The 25,904-nt window shown below is 41.2% G+C and overlaps 1 protein-coding gene across 3 annotated transcripts in view; it reads right to left on the minus strand.

Moving 5' to 3' along the window:
* Positions 1-25,904, minus strand: part of LOC310744244 (uncharacterized protein) — a 115,588-nt gene that overhangs the window by 44,833 nt on the left and 44,851 nt on the right. For 2 of the 3 annotated variants that reach the window (XR_014539431.1, XR_014539432.1), the window contains exon 2: positions 6,170-6,432. Coding sequence is in view for 1 of the 3 variants with exons in the window: in XM_083575404.1 (XP_083431530.1) it covers positions 6,309-6,432 (124 nt within the window). In the remaining 2 variants the exon portion in view is untranslated. Of the gene's footprint in view, positions 1-6,169; positions 6,433-25,904 lie in introns of those variants that run through there. The other variant, XM_083575404.1, reaches the window with a different exon arrangement.

The raw sequence follows: 25,904 nt of genomic DNA on the forward strand, positions 1-25,904 counted from the left end.
AACACATTAAAATGGTGCCTCTTCTTAAAAACGTCAAGTAGTTGCCAAGGATGCCTGGCAAACTGTCCAAAATAATAAGAGAAACTGCTGTACAACAGGTTGGTTTCTGCAACCTCTTGATGCTTGTGACCATCTCAGAGTTTTGTTAGAATGTGTGTGTATTCTGAAAAATGTAAGTTTAAGAAAGTAGTGTACCCTTCACATTTTGAGAATGCATGCAGTTCTATTCCTGGAAAAAGCAAAGTTGGCAGCAGGACCCAGTTTGGCACAGCAAGGATAGATTGACAAGCCTTTGTGTCAGTCATCTTAAAGGACTTTCCTTCTCAGAGAAGGCGTCTTCTTCTTCTTTGGCGATCACTCGTAGCCAAGTAAGATTGTCTTCCATAAACACGGTTTTAACAGTGAGTCCGTAAGTGACTGTGGAGGCCAATTCTGGATCCACACATCCTTCCGCAGCGGGGACATTGGTTACTGGGCGGGAGTTGATCACGGTGTGGATTTGCCAAGCGTGCCTTCCTCTTAGCACATTTCTCCCTTGCATCCTGAGTTTGGGTGTCTTCAAAGCCCTGACACCTTTAGTAAAGGCTGTTCTCCAATTGGAGCGCTCGCAGGCAAGTGTTTCCCAATTGTCTGTGTTTATACTACATTTTTAAAGATTTGGCTTGAGACAGTCTTTAAACCTCTTTTGTTGACCACCTGCATTATGCTTTCTATTTTTAAGTTTGGAATAGAGTAGTTGCTTTGGAAGAGAATAATCAGGCATCTGCACAACATGACCAGTCCAACGAAGTTGGTGTTGAAGAATCATTGCTTCAACACTGGTGATCTTTGTTTCTTCCAGTACACTGGCAATGGGGAGCACAGAACTTCATGGAAGCTGATCCATAGAGTGAATGGGACCCAGTGCTACCAATCTTGGTCTGTCTCCAGGCTGCCCACACTTGCCTGATATCTGACTTACAACTAATCCCAGGAATGACCATGGCTGTTGGCTTCCTCCTCCTTAGTACAGTGCAACCTTCATCCTCGAATGGCTTAGTTGACGAACAAATCACCTCCCAAATGCGGAAAACCCAGAAGTGTTCCAGTTTTTGAACATTTTTTGGAAGCTGAACATCTGACATAGCTTCCACTTGAGTGCAGGAAGCTCCTGCAGTCAATTGGAAGCCACGCCTTGGTTTTCGAACGGTTTCAGGAGTTGAACAGACTTCCAGAACGGATTTTGAGAACCAAGGTTCCACTGTATCAGTTTTGCTCCTGTAGAACACAGAGAGCAGGATGTGGGGGAGAGTTGAACTAGATGGCTCTTATCTGTCGTAGTCTCAGTCTCCACCCATTGGCTCCTTACCAGTCCCGATAGGCAGCTTAATTTGCAGAAGAAAAGTTATTTTATTTGGCAAGGGAGCAACTGTTTGGCTAAAATGATATATAATGAATTGAAAAGGATGTTCAAAATAACTTTTATTTTTAAAAAAAACACAAAAGCTTTTCTTTTGGGAATTATAGGGACTGAACTACCTAAATTGTATTGAAATTTATTTATGTATGCTACTACAGCAGCTAGAATGTTACTCGCCCCAAAATGAAAAGAAGCAGAAGTCCCAGGAAAGAAAGAATGGATACAGAAACTGATGGAATGTGCAGAAATGGTGAAACTTACTGGAAGAATAAGAAATCAAGATACCAAACTTTCTATAAAAGAATGGCAATGGTTTACAGAATATTTGCAGATAAATTGTAAACAGATAAAAACATTAGCAGGATTATTGTAATAACCTGCAGTTTTGTAAGAGTACATATATTTACAACAGATAGTTAAATGAGCGAGTTAAATGAATTTGGCTATGCAGAAGATATTAAAAAAAATTAATTGCAGGAACCGCAGAAAGCGGGAGAAGGAAGTCAAATTTTGAAATGTTAAATTGATTGTAAAACTAAGGAAATGCATAAATTTGAAAAAGTATAAATAAAAAACTAAAAACAAACAAAACCGTATTGATCAAAATCCCCTGATTCGCCACTAAAACCAGGCTGCGATGGAATGGTAGCAAGGTTGGGGGTCACTGGTGTGCGGTGAAATTTATCATAGGGTAACAGCTAAGGCCAGAGGCGCCAGCTTGTGAGGGTGGTGGTGATGATGATGATGATGATGAAGAAGAAGTGGAAGCTTTCAACTCTAGTTAACAGCTGTTTGTTATGCCATCAAGACTTTTCTCAAAGCAGAGTTTATCGGCTCAGGATAGGAAACCATTATTTGTTGTTAATATATGAATCCGCCAAAGCATTTGCACTTTACAAACTACCACATGCCTACTGTTACTTCATTCTGTTCTGAACGCAATGTATTTGTGCATGTGAGGTATGAGAACCTTTCTACACAAAGTAATTGCAGGGAAGAACAATACCGCCAAACCATGGATCTAAGAGTAGAAATGACAACAGATTTGGCCACGGTGACACAGTAGTATAAAAAGATGACATTTTCCTATTTAGCTAAAAATAATAATACTAAATGTTGCCTCGGAGGGAATGACTACATCAAATGGGTTTAAACTACAGGGGTGGAGATGTTAGTAGGACATTTGGTGATTTTTTAACAAACGGTCAGAGCAATGTTTCAGCAATGATATCACTAGAAGGGTCAATGTTTTCTGCCTCATGAGAGGTCTTTAGAGACTGGGCAGCCATTTGTTAGGGATTACCTGCCTCAAACAGAGTTTTGAAGTAGTTGAGTAGATGAAGCAGTGGAAAGTGGCTGAGGAAGGAAACCTTGAGAAAGTGAGGGCAATTGGGCAAAGCTAGTTGGAAACAATCAAGGAAAACTGAAGTGGCAATCACCCATCCCACATATTCAGCTGCACTTCAGATTTCCCACCATTTTTTAGTCATTCACTAATTACATGTTTGAGGCAACTGAAAAAAGCCTACACGTCAACATGCCATTTAGCTAATTTAGGTTTACTTAGTGATGATATGCCTGTGAGAAATTTCCTTCCCAACAATATTCAGCTTTCTTGCAATTCCTGAGAAATCCTGCTAAATTAGGCATTTCAAGTTGTCATATCTTTTTTTGGCTAAGATTCCTGGATGTCTTGTTTGGTTGGGAAACAGAGAGAAGCAAATTGCTCCCGCAGATCCCAAGCAAGTGATTTACCTGCAAAATACATGCAGTAGAGAGTCAATTCATTTTCATTTTAAATAGTTCTACCTAGTCGCAAGATGACTGTGGCGGTAAATCTTCAGGGACCAACTTTGTGACTGTTCATTTGCTGAGGTGTTGGATGAAACTGTTGTGCCTGGATATCTTAATGTTCCTGCTGTACAATTTGCATTCTCCCCCCTCCCCACAAAAGTTCTTCAGGGGATTCATAGCAGAGTTCAAAGAAACACAGGGAAGAGAAATGCCTCTTGCAGTATTTTGTTTTTCTAATGTGCTCTATTTGGTCTTGAAACAGCATAAGCAGCTGCTTTTTTTCTGAGTCAGACCGTTAATTCATCAGCCCCAGCGTTCTTTACGGGTATTATTTATTTATATTTACTTACTTAAGAGGTACATTTTTCAGCTGTCTGTTTACCTGCTGCACTAGGCAATGTCTCCCCTCTTTCCCATGGCTTTACCGTCTGCAGAACCAGCGGCACATTATGTGACAGTCAATTAATCCGAACACCAGAACAGAAGACGTAATCTGAATGGCTTTCAACCAATCCAACTGTCCGGGCTTTCAACTGACCCAGGGGTCCTTTGAAACAATTCACCTGGTCTCCTAGGAAACAAAACATTCCGCAGGATTCCACAGCCTGTTGTGAGGTCACAGCCTGGCCAAGGACTGAAGCCAATGGGCTCCGGGCTCCAGGAACGCTCTCTCTGCCAGGCCTATGTCACCTGGGCACCTTCAGATAGCTGCCAAACATCTGGCCCAGCCCTGTATTTACCCCCAAGCAGGGACGCGGGTGGCGCTGTGGGTTAAAACACAGAGCCTAGGGCTTGCCAATCAGAAGGTCGGCGGTTCGAATCCCCGTGACAGGGTGAGCTCCCGTTGCTCTGTCCCTGCTCCTGCCAACCTAGCAGTTCAAAAGCATATCAAAGTGCAAGTAGATAAATAAGTACCGCTCCGGCGGGAAGGTACACAGCGTTTCCATGCACTGCTCTGGTTTGCCAGAAGCGGCTTAGTCATGCTGGCCACATGACCCGGAAGCTGTACGCTGGCTCCCTCGGCCAATAAAGCGAGATGAGCGCTGCAACCCCAGAGTTGTCCGCAACGAGACCTAACAGTCAGGGGTCCCTTTACCTTTACCTAGAAGGCTCAGGAAGCTGGATCTAAGCTCCCCTTAGAGCTCCCCCAAACCCTCGCAACTTTGCGAGGAAAATTCTCTGGAGAATCGAGGAAATAAGGCAAGCCCTGACTGTGGTCCAGTTTCTGGCACCTCCTTAAAACTCACCTGTTTGCCCAGGGGTTGACCGGATAGTGGTCCATCATTTGGTCATAGTGGGCTGAATGTCCATCATTTGGTCATAGGTTCCAGTGGGCTGAATGTTCTTTTAAAAATGTTTTCTTTTGGGGGGAGGGGGGCTTCATTGTACAGTGGTACTTCAGGTTACATACGCTTCAGGTTACATACTCCGCTAACCCAGAAATAGTGCTTCAGGTTAAGAACTTTGCTTCAGGTTGAGAACAGAAATCAGGCTCCGGCGGTGCGGCAGCAGCTGGAGGCCCCATTAGCTAAAGTGGTGCTTCAGGTTAAAAACAGTTTCAGGTTAAGTACGGACCTCCGGAATGAATTAAGTACTTAACCTGAGGTACCACTGTATTATGGAGCCACCTTCTCTCTCTACCTGGGGGCTCACCCACATTCGCCACCTCTAGGCACCTTTTAAAAAACATGTTTCTGCACCTTTCTCTGAGGAACTCAATGTGGTGTACAAGATGCAATTGTTCTCTCCAAATTATCCTCACAATAACCATCTGAGGTAGGCTAGGCTGAGAGACCAATACCTGGTCCAAGGTCACCCAGGGAGCTCTATAGCCATGATGTGATTTGAACCCTAGACACCCAGGTCCTAGTCCGGTCTGGACACCGCTGTATTTTAACAATTTGGATGGCTTTAAAGGAGGATCAGGCAGTGAGGGAGAAGGAGAACAATGGCTACTAGCCATGGTTGCAATACTTTGCCTTCACAATCGGATTTAGTAATGCTTTGGAACAGGGCCGGCCCAAGAAATTTTGGCACCTGAGGTGAACCATGAATTCACACACACACACACACACACACACACTTCATGGAGGAAATGGGAGAAATTTGGCTTTATCTGAAAAAATGTAGAAAACTAGACTTTTAAACACAATGCTGTAGTCCCCAGACAATGAAGTCTGAAGAAATCAAGTTGTAGTGTTTTCTGCCCTCTGGAACTTGAGTTTACCTGCTTTTAGCAATCCAATTCTGATACGAAGGAAGATTGTGCAAGTTCAGTGTCCCCACCACCACCACCACCACCGCCCGCATGCCCAACAAACTCAGGTATCTGGTTTAAATTCCAGCTTCTTAGTAAAGCTCACATGGTCACTTTGAGCCAATTACAACCCCTCAGCCTAACCCACCTCACTAGATTGTTGTGAGGAAACAATGTGCACTTTACTTTTCATATATTATTTTCAATTTTCAATAATTTAACATCCAAATTACTTACATCTTCATCCCTTCTAGACTTCCCCCCACCCCACCCCTGGTTTCCAATTTTTCACCTTTATTACCTTAAAAAGGTAAAGGACCATTGACAGTTAAGTCCAGTCGCATACAACTCAGGGGTTGCAGCGCTCATCTCGCTTTACAGGCCGAGGGAGCTGGGGTTTGTCCACAGACAGTTTTTCCAGGTCATGTGGTCAGCATGACTAAGCTGCTTCTGGCGCAACAGAACACCAAAACCAGAGCAGCACATCGAAACGCTGTTTACCTTCCAACCAGAGCGGTACCTATTTATCTACTTGCACTTTGGTGTGCTTTCAAACTGCTAGGTTGGCAGGAGCAGGGACCAAGCAACGGGAGCTCACCCCATCACGGGGATTCAAACCGCCAACCTTCTGATAGGCAAGCCCAAGAAGTTCAGTGGTTTAGACCACAGCGCCACTTGTGTCCCTTTTTTATTACCTTACACATCTTTATTTTTCCATTCAGTTACCAGTCCATTGATAACCCTAATTCACATTACTTCATAGATGTTATGTCAGCCCTGCTAATGTTTTTAGGTCTTTACAGTGGACCTTAAGATATTCTATAAATATAGTCCAGTCTTGTACAAGCTTTTTTTTACCTTGGTCGTGGATTTTCACGGTCATCTTTGCTATTTCGGCATATTCTATCATCTTAGTTATCCATTCCTCCTTCATTGGTACTTCCTCTTTTTTCCATTGCTGGGCAAAGTAACATCCTTGAGGCTGTAGTTGAATACATAAATAGTCTTTTAACATTTCTTGGTATGTCTTCACCTGTTATTCCTAATAAAAAGGCCTCTGGTTTTTAAACAAAAGTTATCTTAAACATTTTCTTCAATTCATTATAAATCATTTCCCAGAAACCTATTACCTTTTTGCACGACCACCATAGAATTATTATTATTATTATTATTATTATTATTATTATTATTATTATTATTTATATACCGCCCTATACCCGAAGGTCTCAGGGCGGTTCACATAAAATATCAAATACATAAAATGAAAAAATAACCAACAGCCCAATACCTCCCCCCAAAAAGAGCCAGCATTTTTAATTTATTTTTTTAAAAAGGGTATAGGATGTAGGCAAAGGCCTGGTTGAAAAGGAACGTTTTTGCCTGGCACCTAAAGGTGTATAATGAAGGTGCCAGACAAACTTCCCTAGGGAGAGCATTCCACAGCTGGGGAGTCACTGCAGAGAAGGTCCGTTCTCATGTTGCCACCCTCCAGACCTCTTGAGGAAGAGGCACATGAATAAGGGCCTCAAAAGATCTCAGGGTCTGGGTAGGTTCATATGGAAAGAGGCGATCCTTCAGGTCTTGCAACCCTGAGCCGTTTAAGTCTTTATAGATCAAAACCAGCACTTTGAATTGGGCCCGGAAACTAACTGGTAGCCAGTGCAGTCGGACCACGATCGGTGTAATATGCTCAAACCATCTTGCTCCGGTGAGCAACCTGACCACTGAATTCTGCACCAGCTGAAGCTTCCGAACCGTCTTCAAAGTCAGCCCTACGTATAACATATTGCAGTAATCTAACCTTCAGGTTACCAGAGCATAGACAACAGTAGTTAGTCTATCCCTGTCCAGATAGGGGCGTAACTGCAACACCAGCCGAAGCTGATGGAAGGCATCACTTTATCTTTACACTTCCAGCATACATTAGATAAATCCTTATACATTTTTGCTAACAACGTGCACTTTAAACTGGGCACAGAAACAAATTTGAAGGCTGTGGAGAGGTTGGAAAGAATTAGCACTCCAAAGCCTCAGGTAGCAATCATGACCAAACCTATTACCTGAAAGAAAACCAGTGAACCTGGGATCTTCTATATGGATGAGCTTCACTTTACCACTGAGCAATAGGTATTGTTGTAAAGCTTCTTAGCTTCTAATCTCCAGATAGGGTCTAGCTGTCTTACTAGCACCCCAGGCGTATTTACGTGTGTGTGTGTGTGTGTGTGTGTGTGTGTGTGTGTGTGTGTTAAGGCAAGCCTGCCCTCAGCATGCCTTAAGATGTGTGGGGTGGGCAATAACAAGTATGGGGCAGCATATAACATCGGGCTTTGGGTTGAGGGCAGGAGAGGTCACCCAAACAGGGAGGCAGCAGAAAACTTTATCTTCTCAAGCTTCCCCTAAACTCTGACTAACCCACACTGGCAATTGGAAAGTTATGGCCATAGCGTAATTCTGTATCAGTGTATTGTGCCTATATTCCCAGATGTTGGGGCAAATGCTATATTATAGGCTGGGTTTCCTGGAAGAGGAAGAGAAGAAGAAGAAGAGTTTGGATTTGATATCCTGCTTTATCACTACCCAAAGGAGTCTCAAAGCAGCTAACATTCTCCTTTCCTTCCTCCCCCACAACAAACACTCTGTGAGGTGAGTGAGGCTGAGAGACTTCAGAGAAGTGTGACTAGCCCAAAGTCACCCAGCAACCCGGTCCCCCAGATTACGAGTCTACCGCTCTTAACCACAACACCACACTGGCTCTCATGGTAGCTTGTTTGGTCCTAAACAAATTTTTGTGTAAATCCACCAGATTTTTTAAAGTATCTGCTGTCAAATGATATACTTTGTGCCGTTGCTCTTCGGGAGGTTGGTCAGGACCCATGACTGAGCCTCAGCTGGCTCAATTTTTGGGTCAAAACAGTTAGACATGCATATGTATGGGTGTGTGTGTCCCTGTTCTGAAAATGAGGAAGACTTCTGCTATATTACATTGAGGCATTCAGTATAGTGCATCATTCAAATAATTTACTTCATTTTCTAAGCTTCATTTATGTCCTTTGGTGACATAAAAAGGAATTAAGAGAAGAGAAGAGAATAGATCAGAACAGATCGGAACAGAACAGAATAGAATAAGTTCTATTAGGAATTTTGTTTGCATTCAATATTAAAAAAACTGGTCCAGTTTTACAAACCCAACACCCATTCACTCTACTGCCTTTTGTTATGAATTTTTATTCCCCATCAGACCTTCTAAATAATAATGCAGGTTCTTATTGATGACAAGGATTGAGTGGTCATACTGGGGAGAAAGCACACAAAGAACTGACACACACCAGACCTTGTGGCTTAAAAAAAGTGATAGTAGAAAGTAATTCCTAAATTAAAAGGACCGAACATTCAATCACTGAAGGCTAGTTATATTTGTGATATAGAATAGAATATTACTTATTTACATTCCCAAAGCTATGCACACATGTTCAGTATAACTGGGGATTTGTTTCCTTCTTCTTCCTTCTATCCATGTTTTGACTCAACTTGAAAGGTCTAAGATCAAGGCCTGCCTCTTTAACTCTTTAACCCATTACCTTAACTCTTTCATTTCCCAGCTGAATTTTAAGTACCTTTCATGTGAGCCTTATTAAAAATTTACCTGCCCTCACCAGGGAAGCTTTGCATAAAAGAGGAAAACGATGGGAGAGTCCCCTTTCCTCTTCTAGGGAGATCAAAGGAAGCATCCAAAATGTCCAAATACATAGAAGTTCAAAGACAGGTTCAGCATTTTCTGTCAAAGCTCATCTATAGAAAGAAGTAAATGATGTTCAAAGGGGCAACGCTTCAAAAAGCCGTGAGCTGATGGGGTAGCTCATGAAGTCAGAGATAATACAACAATGTGGTACCTGCTCGACTTGGGAGCTTGGATAGATAAGCACACAAAAGCTTACACCCAGAACAAACTTAGTTGGTCTCTAAGGTGCTACTGGATTTTTTTTAAAAAAAAATTAATGATTACAACACATAGTCTTAACACAACTTATCCAATACAACCTTCTGCAGTGAATTTTCCAAAGAATTAATGGGACGAGTGCTCCCTTTTCAAATTTTATTTTATTTTTGCAAACATCTTGCACACCATTGCAAAAGAAGAAATATGTTGTCCGTACTCCCACAGCTCAAGCCATTCAAGCTAAGTTTATGGTTAGGAAGTGCTGGATTTACATATAAGCTAAACAAGCTATAGCTTAGGGCCCCACTCTCTTGGGGGCCCCCAAAAAAATCAAAGGGAAAAAACAACTGGATGTACATTTCCAAAAGATAAGATAAAAAATGAATAAAACAAAACCTACATACAGCAACAGTATTTTGTGTTATGTAGGCTCCTATGATGCAAGTAATGTTATTAATATACTTCTTCTTCATTGTATTTCACTATTAATATACTTCTTAATTGTATTTCAGTTCACCCATTACTTTGATAAAATACATATTTTGTAATGTGCTAATGGCTTTAGATACCTATTAGGTTCATAAATTACCATATAGCATATATTCAACACAAAAAAACAGCGACAATTTGCTGTTGACAAAGGACAGCTGGACATATAAATGGCCCCATTACCTTCAGTAGCTTAGGGCCTCATCAAACCGAAATCCAGCCCTGCGGTTAGTCAGGAAACATCGGGAAGTGGTGAAAGGATTTCCCACATTGACATCATCAGGAAGCCAAATCCAATTAGCTACATGGTGCTGTGATGTCATCACATTCACTACTTGATTCCTGATTGAGTAGGATTGTGTGGTTAAGAATCTCTTAGAAGTAAAAATAAATGAAATTCCCAGAAATGGAAGTCAGTTGTGAAATAATAGCTCCAACCAGGCACACACAAAATGCACAAAAGAGTATTCCAATCATCTGGAAGTTTTGGGGGTGGGGTGGGCTGCACAGGGAGAAGATGAAGAAGGAGCCCCAATGCATGAAGGCTACATTGGGCGTCACTCAGTATCTGAAAAGCATGGAGTGAAAACAGAAAAGACACGCTGTATCTTAAAAGACAAATGTAGCTATGAGATGCTTGGTCTTTGAGAACTATCTAATCCACTCAATATGACCTGCTATTGTTCTGGTTGTTCTGGGTCTTCACCAACTGAGATGGGAGGTTTTTACCCATCTATCGGTTAGTTATTTTAAAATATTCTTTCATAATTTCCTTATAAAGAACAACAACCAAGAACCCTAAACTGAAACACACCTATCTAATAAAGTACTGGGGCTAAACATGCTAGCCCTAAACATGCGCTTTCAGAAAGAGAGACTTCGATGTTTCAGTTTTCCTCAAAATGTTGAATCCCTTGCTGTGAAATTAATCTTAGATGTCTTGTCTGACTGATTGATGGCTTAATTGACTGGCTGATCTTAGGCTCATTTCACTTAGCTATTTCTGGCCCGTTATATATTTGCCCACTCAACTAGTCTGCTGTTCTGCAATCCTCCTAGTTTAAAAGCATAAAGCAAAGACCAAACTTTACATATTAGATTTCTATTTGAATGTACTATTCTGGTTTTATTACTTAACAATGCGGAAAGTATTTTAAACAATGTGCTCTCAAGCTGACATTTGTATGTGAAATAGCCTGGAGCAAATTTCTCACTGCCAAGTTTCAGCTATTTAAAATGGGGTTTTATGATGTATTAGTGGCACACAACAACCTTGTTTGAAGCTGGAAATGGTCCAGCAATAGCTATGCATTGTGAACAATATAATAAAGATATATCCTGAAGACATCATTTATTTTTCCATAATTGCATTTTATACATTTCTCTTTTACAGAGTATTTCTAATTTTATAAACAGCATGACTATATAAAATGGCACCAGCTGACCCAATGACCACACAAGGCTGCAAAACTTCCAGGTTTTGTATTCCTAGAAATAAATAAATACATAAATAAATAATAAGTATTAAGACATTGTGAAACAGTAGCTTCTGAGATGCAATGATAATGCCTAGGGCAGGCATAGGCAAACTCGGCCCTCCGGTTATTTTTGAGACTACAATTCCCATCCTCCCTGACCACTGGACCTGTTAGCTAGGGATGATGGGAGTTGTAGCCCCAAAACATCTGGAGGGCTGAGTTTGCCTATGCCTGGCCTAGGGGAAGGACCATATCTCAGTATTAGAATAACTGCCTTGCCTGCAGAAGGTCTCAGGTTCCATTTTTGGTAGGGTGGAAAAGATTCATGCCTAAACTTTCAATATCTATGGATGGTGCTGAGCTAATTGGACCATCAGACAGCTTCCTATGCACTTCCCATATACGGCAAAGATGGATCCATAACAAAATTATGAAAACTTAAAACACTTTGGAGGGTGAGACAAAAAAATCCACATATGCAGGGTCTTTCCCTTGAAGTGAAATGCTCAACACATTCTTGAAGATTCCCCATGGACTCCAATCCATAGGAGCAGTGGCGTTGCATCCTTTGCTGGTGCCCGGGGCATGCATGTACGCTGGGTGGGCAACGGAGGGTGAATGAAACCCGCCGCACCAGCCCAGCCCTGGCTGCCAGATGGGCGTGGGGCACAGAGAGTTCACAAGGCCATGCCAAGCTGCCTGTCCACCTGCCCAGGGGGGAGCCCAGCTGGTCTACACGGCCTTTGGTGGGCGTACCCCCAATATTGGCCAGACAACCATTTAGTGAAGGGGCCAGGGACATAGTGGCAAGGCTAGGCCAGGCTCCGGGATCCAGGCAGGGTGGGATGAAGATCTCTGCTTGGGTGTGCCTGGTTCATGCCCCCTCAAAATCGTGCAACCTAGACTACAGGTCCCCACCCTTACAAACCTGCATAAGAGTAAAGGGACCCCTGAGCATTAGGTCCAGTCGTGGATGACTCTGGGGTTGCGGCGCTCATCTCGCTTTACTGACTGAGGGAGCCGGTGTACAGCCTCTGGGTCGTGTGGCCAGCATGCCGAAGCCGCTTCTGGCAAACCAAAGCAGTGCACAGAAACGCTGTTTACCTCCCCGCCAGAGTGGTACCTATTTATCTACTTGCACTGTGTGCTTTCAAACTGATAGGTTGACACGAGCAGGGATCGAGCAACGGGAGCTCACCTTGTTGCGGGGATTCGAACCACCGACCTTCTGATCAGCAAGCCCTAGGCTCTATGTTTTATTCCACAGCGCCACCCGTGTCCCAAACTGCATAAGAGTAGAATAGAACAAAAAAGGCACTGCGTTCATGGCATGCAAGGTATCTTGGCTGTGAGTCCTGGAAGACCTGCTCCCTGCCTTGCAGGCCTTTTCCACCTGACCAAGGATGGGGGCGTTGACTGACTCCAGCTCCAAAAGCTGAGGCTGGAGGACAGACTATTTGTTGGAGTATCGTATAGGGGTTTTTGATGCGCAGTGGAGGAGTAGAAAAATGTGCCGATTGCTGGCAAGCCAAGTTAACGAATTCAAGGGACTCGAGCTTCTCTTCCACATTTTCCAATTTTACAGCGAACAAAAGATCCATGACTATTAAAGGACAGAGAGAGCTCATCTATTACCTCAAGTTACCCTGTAGCAGCTTTGGTGGTAATACACGTTAATCAAGGCCTATTGAAGTCAATATTAATGCAATTTCGGGTTTCAGTAGGTTTTGGAGGAGGCAGTAGTATTCTTCACTTCTACTTTGGGGAAATAACTATAGTATTTCAGACCAGAAATCATATCACCTTATAAACTCTCAGAGACAGAGAAAATGTTGTGGAGTGTGATTAATATTTAACATTGCAGCAATAATAATTTCCAAGGGTATAATGATCTAATCAAAATGGTGCACATTTTGAGACATCGTGAAGGACTTTTGAAATATCTACAATAGGAAAGCTATAAGGAAATGACTTGTTCATTTTCATACTGCTTAAGGGCTATGGGATTTCTTTTCAAAATAGATGAAAACCTTCCCCACTTATGTACATATTCATAAAATCGCCCGGAAAGATATTGTGTTCCGTTCAACACAACCAGGAGCTGAGGTGAAAAGAAACTAAGCTCTGGCTTCCACTTTTCATCATGCTCTAAAAAAGAATCTATCCCAGCATAATTTCAGACATTTTTAAACATTATCATAATAAAAAAGGATGCAAAAATAAATCAAACACACTTCCGAATTGAATCCACAAGGAACAGAGAAGGAAGTTTTCAAATGTTTAAATGTGAAATATAATGAAGTGAAGGAATGTGAAGGAATTAATGACTTTAAATGTTTTCCGCTCCATTTCTGTCAGTTTTAACATTACAGCCTACTTTTAGATTTGTATCTTTTCTTCTTCATTCTAAACACAATGGTCATTCCAGATTGCATGGTTTTGCATGCAAACCATGCATGAGGAATGAATTAATCGTCTTTGCCTATATTGATACCTCTGGTTTCGTCAACTTCATACATATTGGTAATAACTTGGGGGGGGGGGAGGTTGTGGGGGTGCTGGTGCTACAAACATCCCATGTTCTTATGGCTAATAACATTTCATTTTATTTCACCTAAACAATAGAATTGTGCTATATCGGGTATTCGCAGCTGTTCATTTGCAAATAACTCTACTTCAGAGATCTAATCTTCATGCAAGCACCCTCATGTTCATTTCATATCAATGTCAAGACTCAACACTAATATAATAATAATAATAATAATAATAATAATAATAATAATAATAATAATAGCAACAACAACAATAGATCCAGGTAGGTAGCCGTGTTGGCCTGATGCAATTGAAATAAATAATAATAATAATAAAATTGTTCAGTAGCACCTTAGAGACCAACTAAGTTTGTTCTGGGTATAAGCTTTTGTGTGCATGCTGATACTACTCAGAACAAACTTAGTTGGTCTCTCAGGTGCTACTGGACAATTTTATAACAACAACAACAAGAACAACAACAGTCATTTTCTGTCTGTGTTTTGATAACAATTTCTCTATCCCAATTCTAGGTCTGGTGAAGTTTCTTCCCTGACTTGGGGCAGATCTACACCCATGGTTTTTTAATGTTAAGGAAGGGATAAGGAAGAGTTTTGATAATGTATATGGACACATGACTGTCAGAACCAGGGATGGAAAGCCAGCTGGCTTGGCCCCAGCCAGAGCGTCTCCCTTTTCAGCCTTGCCACTGCAGAGATCCATCAGTCATCCTCCTCCGATGTGCATCTGCGACTCAAGCTGCTGTGCATCCAAGAGCACACATTTCTCAGCAGAGTAAACACACAACAGATCAGGCTCAAGGCGTGGATACTGTACTATACTATGCATTTATTATACATAAATCAGGACAAAGGAAAACATGGCCTCTCTCCCTGTCATTCTTCTCGGAGAGAGAGAAAACAAAAGCAATACAGAGCAGATGTTCTGCTCATGGGAACTCCAGCATTCTGTGCTGGAATGTAAACAGACATGTGACATGTAACAGTCCCACATATCTGCAGTGGAGGGTGGAATGGAATTCCCAACAATGACATCCTACTTTTAAAGTTCATAATGCATTGTTAAAGTGTGACGTCAGAGGGCACAGCAGAACAACCAGCAACTGGCAGCAGGGAGACTGCATTTTGATGGGGAAAAAATCAAGGTAATAAATGCTTTAATCGACAAGCATGCCCTGTGATGTTTTAGAATGACATATCCACGCTTGTGTCCCTGTGGAGATGGCAGTACCGAATTGGTGGCGCATGCCCTTCTGGCTTGCAGTCTTTATAAAGACTTGAGGAATGAGATTATCACCCCTCTTTTATTGTCCATTCCGGGTTGCCCAACCACTGCCACAGTGTCCTTTCTCTTGGCAGATCAAGGTGACAGCAAAGATTGCAAGGTTTCTAGCTGGGGCAATCAGAATAAGAGCCACTATTTGACTATTGATTCAAAACCCTAAAATATATTTTATATAACTGACTTTTTATTTCTATTCTTTGCATATTGTATTGTTCTTTTATTGCTATGGCCGATGGCTGATGCAAATAAAGATTCATTCAACCCTGGGAATATATGCTGTTGCTTTGGGCCAAGTGATGCTGCCAAAAAGATTAGCACGTAACACCATTGCAGGTTTTCCCCATTATCTCCACTCTCTTTTCAACCAACTCTCTTTGTAAGGAAACAGACACTATAAAACTGCTGCTCCAGAATATTTCCACAACTAGAGGAAGTTGGGGAGTGTGAATATTTGGAACATATCAGTAAGGAACGATGTGAAGGATATATGTTAGAATATCCGTAAACAGTGAAACTAAGAGCTACCATTGCAATATATTTGGTCTTCCAGGATAACAATGGGATCATGTTAAGGGCTTTGTGAAGGGAAGGGATCAGAATTGTGGTATTATGTGCTGTCCTTTAAGGGCATGGCAAGTAGAGGGCAAATTGTGCCACTGTGCAGAATGTGTCCTTTTTGTGGCACTATATAGCAGGACACTGTGGGCAGCTGTAATTCTGCATCTTTTCATTAGAAGACATCCTGTTAAGGATATTTGACAAAATACAGGCATTTTTCTGTGCAAATGTAGATGGAAGAAAATTCTCTCTAAATGTAATTTGTCATGCCTTAACTGGAATTATTATGCACAAAACACCTAAAATACACAGTACTGAGAAAGAGCCATATACCCTGTAGATTTATTAAAAATCGCAAACTTAATTTTCCATTAACATTTCCTATTTTGGCATCTTAAAGAGAGGGAAAGTTGATTTCAGCAGAACATCCTGTGGGGAAATTAGTTCATTTTGCTAAAGTATCTTAATAATTACAGTGACATCAAGGTTAATTGCTTAATCTGTATTGCCATAGTGCAGTCCCGTAGAAATCCCCGCACAATCTGTTCTATAATTAGTGCCAAAATACCCATATATAGAACAAGCTGTAACCTAAATAAAAGTACAAGTTGGATATGATTAATAAATATGATATGTGTTATTGCCCTGTATTTTGCTTTGTTTATTTTGGAAGAAAAGCTATTATTTTCCAAGAATAAAACAATATAGAGCCCGTTTCAGTGTGCACATCAATTACTGTGGAGTAATTGATAACACATATGACGTTGAGAATATCTTCAACATTTCTCCCCGACTATTTTTTAATCACCTTTAAGCAAACATTGTCCGAAACTGGCTATAAACCAAACCTAACCCTAAATACGACCAACAATTATTATTTAATGACAAAATCAAGTTTTTGTCTAGTTTTACAGCTAGGCAAAAGGAGAGGGATAATGTGATGTTAAGGTGGGTTGGTTGGAGTACAGTGGGAGAGGGTCACACCAAAAAGAGTCACATCAAGAGAGGTAGGGATATGATGGAATACTTGCTGAAGGGATAGAGATGGAAGTCCAGAGTGTCTGAGAAAAGCCCAAGGGAATTCTGGAGTTATAGTAGATCAAGTGTGAGCTCAGTAGAGCTAAGTTCAAGGTATTACTGTGGGTGTCTAAAGCCCTAGGTAAAAAGGTAAAGGAGCCCTGGATGGTTAAGTTCAGTCAAAGGTGACTATGGGGTGCAGCGCTCATCTCACTTTCAGGCCAGTGAAGGAAGCCAGTGTTTGTCCACAGACAGCTTTCCAGGTCATGTGGCCAGCATGACTAAACCACTTCTGGCACAATTGAACACTGATGGAAACCAGAGTGCACAGAAATGCCATTTACCTTCCCGCCACAGCAGTACTTGCACTGGTATGCTTTTGAACTGCTAGGTTGACAAGGAGCTACAATAGAGCAATGGGAGCTCACCCCGTCATGGAGATTTGAACCACCAACCTTCTGATCAGCATGCCCAAGAAGGCTTAGTGGTTTATACCACAGTGCCACCGTGTCCCGTACCTTACCTAAAGCCCTAAATCAGGCTTCCCCAAACTCAGACCTCCAGATGTTTCGGGACTATAATTCCCATCATCCCTGACCACTGGTCCTGTTAGCTAGGGATGATGGGAATTGTAGTCCCAAAACATCTGGAGAGCCGAGTTTGGGGATACCTGCCCTAAATGGCCTAGTGACTAGTCCCTTATACACTGACCAGACTACTGGGGACATCTTGGAGAAGTCATTCTGATTGTTGTACAGTTCTTTCGCATTCATTTAATTTCTCCATGAAATGTTTAATTTTACATCAGCTTCTCATATCTTAATGAAAAGCACCAGCATTATAATGAACATTTCTGCTAGTATGCAGACTTTGGTATACAATCCAGTTTACCACACACAAACAAATAGCTGCATTTGGGTATACCTATTGTTTCAGGAACTGAAATAATAGATAGTAAAGATAAAGGTAAAGGGACCCCTGACCATTAGGTCCAGTCGCGGATGACTCTGGGGTTGCGGCGCTCATCTCGCGTTACTGGCTGAGGGAGCTGGTGTCTGTCCACAGACAGCTTCTGGGTCATGTGGCCAGCATGACTAAGAGCAGCAGGTGAACCAGAGCAGCACACAGAAACAACGTTTACCTTCCCGCTGGAGTGGTACCTATTTATCTACTTGCACTCTGATGTCCTTTCAAACTGCTAGGTTGGCAGGAGCAGGGACCAAGCATTGCGAGGATTCGAACCACCGACCTTCTGATCTGAAAGCCCTAGCATTAGAAGAAGATTTTGGATTTGATATCCCGCTTTATTACTACCCGAAGGAGTCTCAAAGCGGCTAACATTCTCCTTTCCCTTCCTCCCCCACAGCAAACACTCTGTGAAGTGAGTGGGGCTGAGAGACTTCAAATAAGTGTGACTGGCCCACGGTCACCCAGCAGCTGCATGTGGAGGAGCGGAGACATGAACCCAGTTCCCCAGATTACGAGTCTATCACTCTTAACCACTACACCACACTGGCTCTAGCCGGATGTAAAGTGCAACTATACTTGCATGAGAAAATCACCTTTAAAAAAGATAGGCACACATACATGCACAAAAAGGCTGTACAAGGTAGCTGCTTAAGCTCTACTGTTTCTTGAAGGCAGCTAGGGGATATGGCCAGAGGTCTGCTGGCTGAAGAGTTAACTCCTGCCTAGCTTCCCTTGTTCGGATGAAAGGAGGCATTTTTTTTTATTCCATACCACCTGCAGGCTGTTAAATATTTTAATTCAAACTCAGACATTAATCTACTGTGATTGTTTGATAATTAATTTGCTCTGATTTATAAAGTTATGCTCCTTTTCTAGTCAGGTGTGTGGGGTAGAAGAAGGCATAATGGGAAATACTTTGGAGGGGCTCCCACACCCTCTTCCTGCCCTCTGGAACCATCCCTAGTGGAGTGTGGAGTTATTTACAGCTGCTAGAAGATTTGTCCATAGTTTCTTTTCCAGAATGATGTCTGCAGTGGGCAAACCTATTAATTAAAGAGACTGTTCTTGTCCATTATGGAACTTCAAGCCAGCCCACAAATTCTCAGAGAATCAAAGTGCACAGCTGCCACTTCTTAATTTCTCACAAAAGCCTCATAATTCTTCCACCTGCATTAACTGCAACTTCTTTTGACTCCTCATTTTAAGCCATGTATAAATGTATATAAACATGTTTATTTCGTGTCAAAAGCTCCCCAAAATACTGGTATTCATACATTTACGCATCTATGTATGTATGTATTTTTAATTAAAGGCATATCCTTCATCTCAATGGATCCCAGTATTAGGGCTGCCATACATGCAGAATTTGTGATTCGTTCACCAAAAATAGTATCTGGGCAGAATTTTCAGAAATCGGTTAAAATGTCTGGGATCAGAGTGTTGATTTTAGAATTTTCCCCCAAATAGCTGATTTGTGTTCATTTTTTTAATTTTGAAAAAGAAAGCTCAACCAATTTGGCCAAAACAAAGCAAAATGAAAAAAGGTCAACAACTCCCCCCCCCCACACACTTTTGTGTCTGGATTTTCACTTTTTGAAATATGGCAACCCTCCCAGTATACACATCCAGTAAAATTACATAGAACAGTGGCATAATAAACAACTAACTTAGCAATAAGAGCAGCTAAAGGGTTGTTTCCGATATAGCACTAAGTTTTGACAGTGCAGGGATTTTCCATTGTGCCAATGAACTTCCCTCAATTTCTCTCTTCCCACATAAGCTCTGTTGCAGATATTAATATTGTGCAGTTTGATGTAATTGGAAGCATAAGTACTGACTCCTCTTGGAAATGAAGCATTGCCCAGACACATCAAAATATTATTCAAACTTTACTGGCAGAACTCTTCAAAATAAAACATAAGCATCAAAGATATTACCCAAATATCCATACAATGTATTGTGCTGTCCAGCACAAGCTCAGCATCTTAGAAAGAAAAGATAACTCCACACAGGCCTATAAGCAAAGGGTTTACCTTGAAAGTTTCATTTATATCCTTCTGTAAGGATGTAACTTTTGACTAACAGCCACCACCCTTTTAAGATGGCAGATTTGCAACTCAATACCTCGGTCACCTGATCTGAGGTTACAACATTTTAGAGTAACAGAAAACAACCAACAATTATTCATTAGCCCACTAAGGAGCTCAGAGTCCTTTAGACAACAGCTGTGGAAAATGTTAGCAACCCTTCAGCAATATACATTTAGCCATTTTCCATTTTAAACCTTCATTAACATACACACGCTTTCCATTTCTGTTTCAATTAAATCTATTGTACTTAATATGCTCTCCCCAATTCTGCTCTGGAGGGTGATGATAGCAAAACCTATAATAGATTTGGGGGATAAATTGGAGAGAGAGAAGTTCCACTACAGAAACATAAATTCTTGCTGGAACAAATTACTTGGATACCACCCATAATTAGAAAGCAGGCTAGCTACCATAGTTAATACTAAACACTGAAAATGGCGGGCCAACAAGTCCTTCCTTGGTACTGAAATGACAGAATACCTCAGCACCACGTGTGTAACAGGGAGAACATTTCACAAGAAGGCTCTTTCTCACATCCCCTTGCCTCCTGTCTATTAAAATAGCACTCACCTACAACTGCTCATAGGGTGGCGCTGTGGGTTAAACCACAAAGCCTAGGACTTGCCGATCAGAAGGTCGGTGGTTCGAATCCCCACGACAGGCTGAGCTCCTGTTGCTTGGTCCCTGCTCCTGCCAACCTAGCAGTTCAAAATAATAATAATAATAATAATAATAATAATAATAATAATAATAATAATAAAAAAAAATTTTATTTATATCCCGCCCTCCCCAGCCGAAGCTGGGCTCAGGGCGGCTAACAACAATCAAAATAATCCAACATTCTAAAAACATTCATTATAAAATTAATTAAAATCAAATTAAAATCAAATTGATGGCAACCATTAAGCAAAATTCTGTGCAGATTGCCAGAGGAGGGGGTCAGACTGCGCCCTGACCAAAGGCCTGGTGGAACAGCTCTGTCTTGCAGGCCCTGCGGAAAGATGTCAGGTCCCGCAGGGCCCTAGTCTCTTGTAACAGAGCGTTCCACCAGATTGGAGCCGCGGCCGAGAAAGCCCTGGCTCTAGTTGAGGCCAGCCTAACCTCTCTGTGGCCTGGGATCTTCAGGATGTTTTTATTTGCAGACCGTAAATTTCTCTGTGGGACATACCAGGACATACCTGTACAAAAGCACGTCAAAGTGCAAGTAGATAAATAGGTACTGCTCCAGCGGGAAGGTAAACGGCGTTTCCATGTGCTGCTCTGGTTCTCCAGAAGCAGCTTAGTCATGCTGGCCACATGACCTGGAAGCTGTATGCCAGCTCCCTCAGCCAATAAAGTGAGATGAGCGCCGCAACCCCAGAGTCGGTCACGACTGGACCTAATGGTCAGGGGTCCCTTTACCTTTACAGCTGCTCATAGGCTGATGTTTTTCATCATGTAGTCATTGTAGAATAGCCATTTATTTACAAATAAATAAATAAAAAAATAATAAAGAAAGAAATAAAGAAATAAAGATTTACAAATGCCTTTTTCAGGCCAATGTGCTTCTGCTCCCCTGCCCTGCTTAAAAATGCCTTGCTCTCATTCATTTGCCAAGACCGCTCTTAATTCACCACACAATAATCTTTGCCAGGCTTTAGAATACAATTAAGGACAACTGTGCATTACACTTACAATTCATATCTGGCCATATATGAGATAAAAATTCATATCCCACTTAAACAGCTTGTCAAATAATTTAAAGCTGTTTCACACTTTATTTTATATAGTTTCTCCCCTTTAGGTGTTATATATTAGCAGCTAATTAGGTTCTGTTAACGTTTATTGGTAAGACCACTGGAATATCAAAATGACCTTCAGTGTCATAACCAAGTTTCAAACCTGAGAAGAAACTTGCTGGACCACCAGATGTTGATGGCACACAACAGCTGTCATTCCTGACCATTGAACCTGGTGCTGGCTGGGGTACAACATCTGGAGGACCTGAGGTTACCCATCTCTGGTCTATGGAGTCCAATGTCAAGTTTGTAAAGAAGATAATTCAAAGGTTCATGCTCATAAGAGGAGCATGAAGCCATTCCCATCAACTTACATGCACAGGTTGATACTTTATTTAGATATATTGTTTGTGAATTTGTCTAATTGGCAAACTTGAATGGAAAGCAAAGACAGCTCAAATCTCTCTTGGATAGTTTACATAGTAATGAAAAAACTCTCTTACTCATAAAAAAGGCAGCTTATTTCAGGACTGTTGTTGTTGCTGCTGCTATTCTAAAATATTAGCAAAGCAAAATTCTGCATCTTATGTCACTGCTGCTATTATACTTCTGCATTTGCTTTCCATACAGGTAATATTAATAATAATAATAAAAGCTCACACACAAAATTGCCTTCTAACCATGGATTTTAATGTATCCGTTTGCATCCTAATAATATTTTCCCGTTTTTCTTTCCTTCAACCTGTCACCATGGATACTGCTCAGAGCAGTTCTACAGATCATATAATCTTGTGCCATTTCAGCTGTGTTTGGGTAACAGCAAAAAGGGAGGGGGAAATGTAGAGATGGGCAAATAATTCTCTGCTGCTATTATTTCCCTTCCTCTTTGGCTTTTTAAAGGTGGGTTGGGTTCAGATCACTTTACTTGCTTGCAGAGAACTTTCTCACTTTGTATCCCTTTTCAAAAGATCAGAAAGCTATGGGCTAAAATGAAAATCATGGCAGATGTAAACAGGAACAGTTCTAGTAACTTCAGGGGCAGACAGTTGTAACAGGTGAGTAGTGTAATTTTGGATTAACAGCTGCAGTGTTTAATATTTGTGGATTCATGTTCAGCTTCTTAAAATTGCAACAATATAGTTGCTATGGATATAAACTTGAGAAGGTGTGCATATTTTTCACAGGTTTCATTTTTCCAGCCCAACCTGGAAATTCAGGTTAAGTAGCACTATTTAGCATGAAATCCATTAAATGCAACAAATAATTCTGTCTAATGAAAATATAAAACGCTGTACGCTAAAGCCACACTGTATCAATGCATATCTGTGAAAAACCATATCCAAGAAAAATATTGTACAATGTTATTGAAGACATAACTGGGTTTAATTTTTGGAGAAATTTTATGGGAAGGAAAATGCACAAAGAGGGAGAGCTAACAGAGGACTTATGTAAGTGATTTTCACATGAACTTGGCCTACAAACAGATAAGGCAAAATTTTGTTCTTGGCTGATCTTAAAATCTGCCGCAGGACATAAGTGACAAGGTAGTGTCTCATATCGAGAAGTTAGTTTTTTTTTTTAAAAAAAAAACCCTCAATAACTTACAATCTACACCTTGAGATGCATTCAGGATATTAAAGACAGCTAGCACAACCGTGTTTCTAGAGGGCTAGAATCCAAGCAACCACACACACACACACACACACTTTGACGCATGAAAAATAACTCTAACTCTTTGAACCACATCAAATTCTATCCAGATGGCCCCCAACCCTCTGCTTTTTATGAAACAGTGGGAAAGGAATTGTTGTGCACATATAATTCTGTGCATGTCCCTTTGGATCCTGGCCAAATTCTATAACTTTATGTAGGTAGTAAAACAAACAGACAAAACCCGGCTTGACTTCAGTTCATGGATCCAGTGGTCCTTTTCAGTTCAACCGTCTAGAATACTCTTGCAAAAAGAGATTTGGTACCTGCCATATGTTAGATGCTTCAAATGTCTCCTAAAAACTAAGCTGTTTACTCCGGCCTGTTTGCATATTTGAGAGTGTTATCCTTTTCTGTTCTTGACCCACTGTTTTCAATGATGACTATCAAATGTATTTATTATATTCTGCTCTTTATTTCTATTTTATTGCTTTCATAATTTCTGTAAACCGCTTAGCGGGTTTTGCCTAAAACATTAAGCAGTATATAAATATTCCAAATACCGTATTTTTTGCTCTATAAGACTCACTTTTTCCCTCCTAAAAAGTAAGGGGAAATGTGTGTGCATCTTATGGAGCGAATGCAGGCTGCGCAGCTATCCCAGAAGCCAGAACAGCAAGAGGGATTGCTGCTTTCTCTGCGCAGCGATCCCTCTTGCTATTCTGGCTTCTGAGATTCAGAATATTTTTTTCTTGTTTTCCTCCTCTAAAAACTAGGTGCGTCTTGTGGTCTGGTGCGTCTTATAGAGCGAAAAATACGGTAAATAACAAATCAAATAAATTTGTACCATTTTCTTACATATTGGAGGCAATTTCTGTATGCCCGTTGCTGAGGAACACAGATGGGGCAAGTGATGTTGTGCTTATGAGCTTCCCATAGACATCTGGTTTGCCATTCTGAGAACAAGAGGCTGAATTGGATTGATCTTTGGTCTAATAATAATTATGATATTTTTACCCCACCCATCTGACTGGGTTGCCCCAGCTACTCTGGAAGGCTTCCAACATATATAAAACATAATAAAACATTAAACATTAAAAAAATTCCCTATACAGGGCTGCCTACAGATGTCTTCTAAAGGTTATATAGTTACTCATCTCCTTGACATCCGATGGGAGAGTGTTCCACAGGGTGAGTGCCACTACCAAGAAAGCCCTCTGCCTGATTCTCTGTAGCTTCACTTCTTGCAGTGAGGGAACTGCCAGAAGGCCCTTGGAGCTGGATCTCAGTGTCTGGGCTCTATGATGTGGGTGGAGACATGACTTCAGGTATACAGGGCCAAGTTCATTTAGGGATTTAAAGGTCAGAACCAATACTTTGAATTTGTGCTCAGAAACATACTGGGAGCCAATGTAGGCATTTCAGGACCAGTGTTATATGGTCCAGGCAGCCACTCCCAGTCTAAAAGGGTTCTTCTTACGTTCTTAAATAAGGTGTGTAAAGATTAAGCTGAACTAGTTTGTGGACTGAGCAGTTTCTCTCAGTGATTTAGTTGAGTCCTGCAGCTCAACTATGTACTGAAAGTTAAGGCATTCCAGTCCTGAAATTAAAAACCCCAACCATGCGTTTGCTAGATACCTACTGTTATTTGCACTGAAGTAAGATGTTTGCTGCTTAGCTTTAGAAGGTCACATATCCTTGTCTTTGCTTGCCGAGCTTAATCGATATGAACTACATGTCTGCACATCAGAACAAACATCTGCTGCTGCCTCTCTTCTTTCCAGATGAACTAGCCCTGTTTATTCCTGATCGCCTTTTGCATCTGGGCCAAGTCCTTCCCTACATTTATAATCACTGCATCATTGCGCGTGTGACCAGACTGACTCTAATGACAAGATCACAATGAAGCAATGCTAATGCGGTTGTAGGCGACTGATAGGACAACCTCAGCAAAAATTGATCTTTCTGTCACCCCTTTTGAGTCCGCTAATGGCATGTTGTTCTTTCAAAGAGACTTAGCCCTACTTGATAAACTTGGCCTCAGGTATTTCACTGAAGTCTCCAAGGAAGTTGGTAAGGAATGAGGTGATAGGAGAAGGTCAACACCTATTGAACTGAAATTAATTAAATGGCCAACAGCCCTTCCCAGCACTCATTGCTGTGATTTATGTGCAGTTGCTTCATTAAATCAATACTGAAAATTCATCTGCTCAATATGAAAAAAAGTACTGCGTAGCGTACCTCATCATATGCCTGGGACGCAAGCTAATGAAGGTTGTCAACTCATCACAGCAGACAATTTTGTTTTGTTTTGTTTTCAGTTTGCAAACATAAATAAATAAATTTTAAAAGAGTGTTTAAATTACAGTTTTCCCTGACATAAAACATTTTAACTTTACTGGGTGTAACTTCCTGTTGCAATTGTTGGCGTTTATTCCCCCACCAAGCAAGGGTTACCATATATCATATTCCAGGCTTGAAAATAATAATTGTTGTCATCGTTGTCATCCAGGAGCTGGCAAATGGCACCTCAGTTGTTGTAGAGGCCAGGAAGCAAACTTATCCTTCCATTGAATGTCCCATTTGCATAATAATAATAATAATAATAATAATAATAATAATAATAACAATAATTTATTTATACCCCACCCATCTGGCTGGGTCCCCCCAGACACTCTGGGCAGCTTCCAACAAAACACTAAAATACAATAACC

This window comes from Podarcis filfolensis (assembly GCF_964270895.1).
Source record: "Podarcis filfolensis genome assembly, chromosome: 10".
NCBI classification, from domain to species: Eukaryota; Metazoa; Chordata; class Lepidosauria; order Squamata; family Lacertidae; genus Podarcis; species Podarcis filfolensis.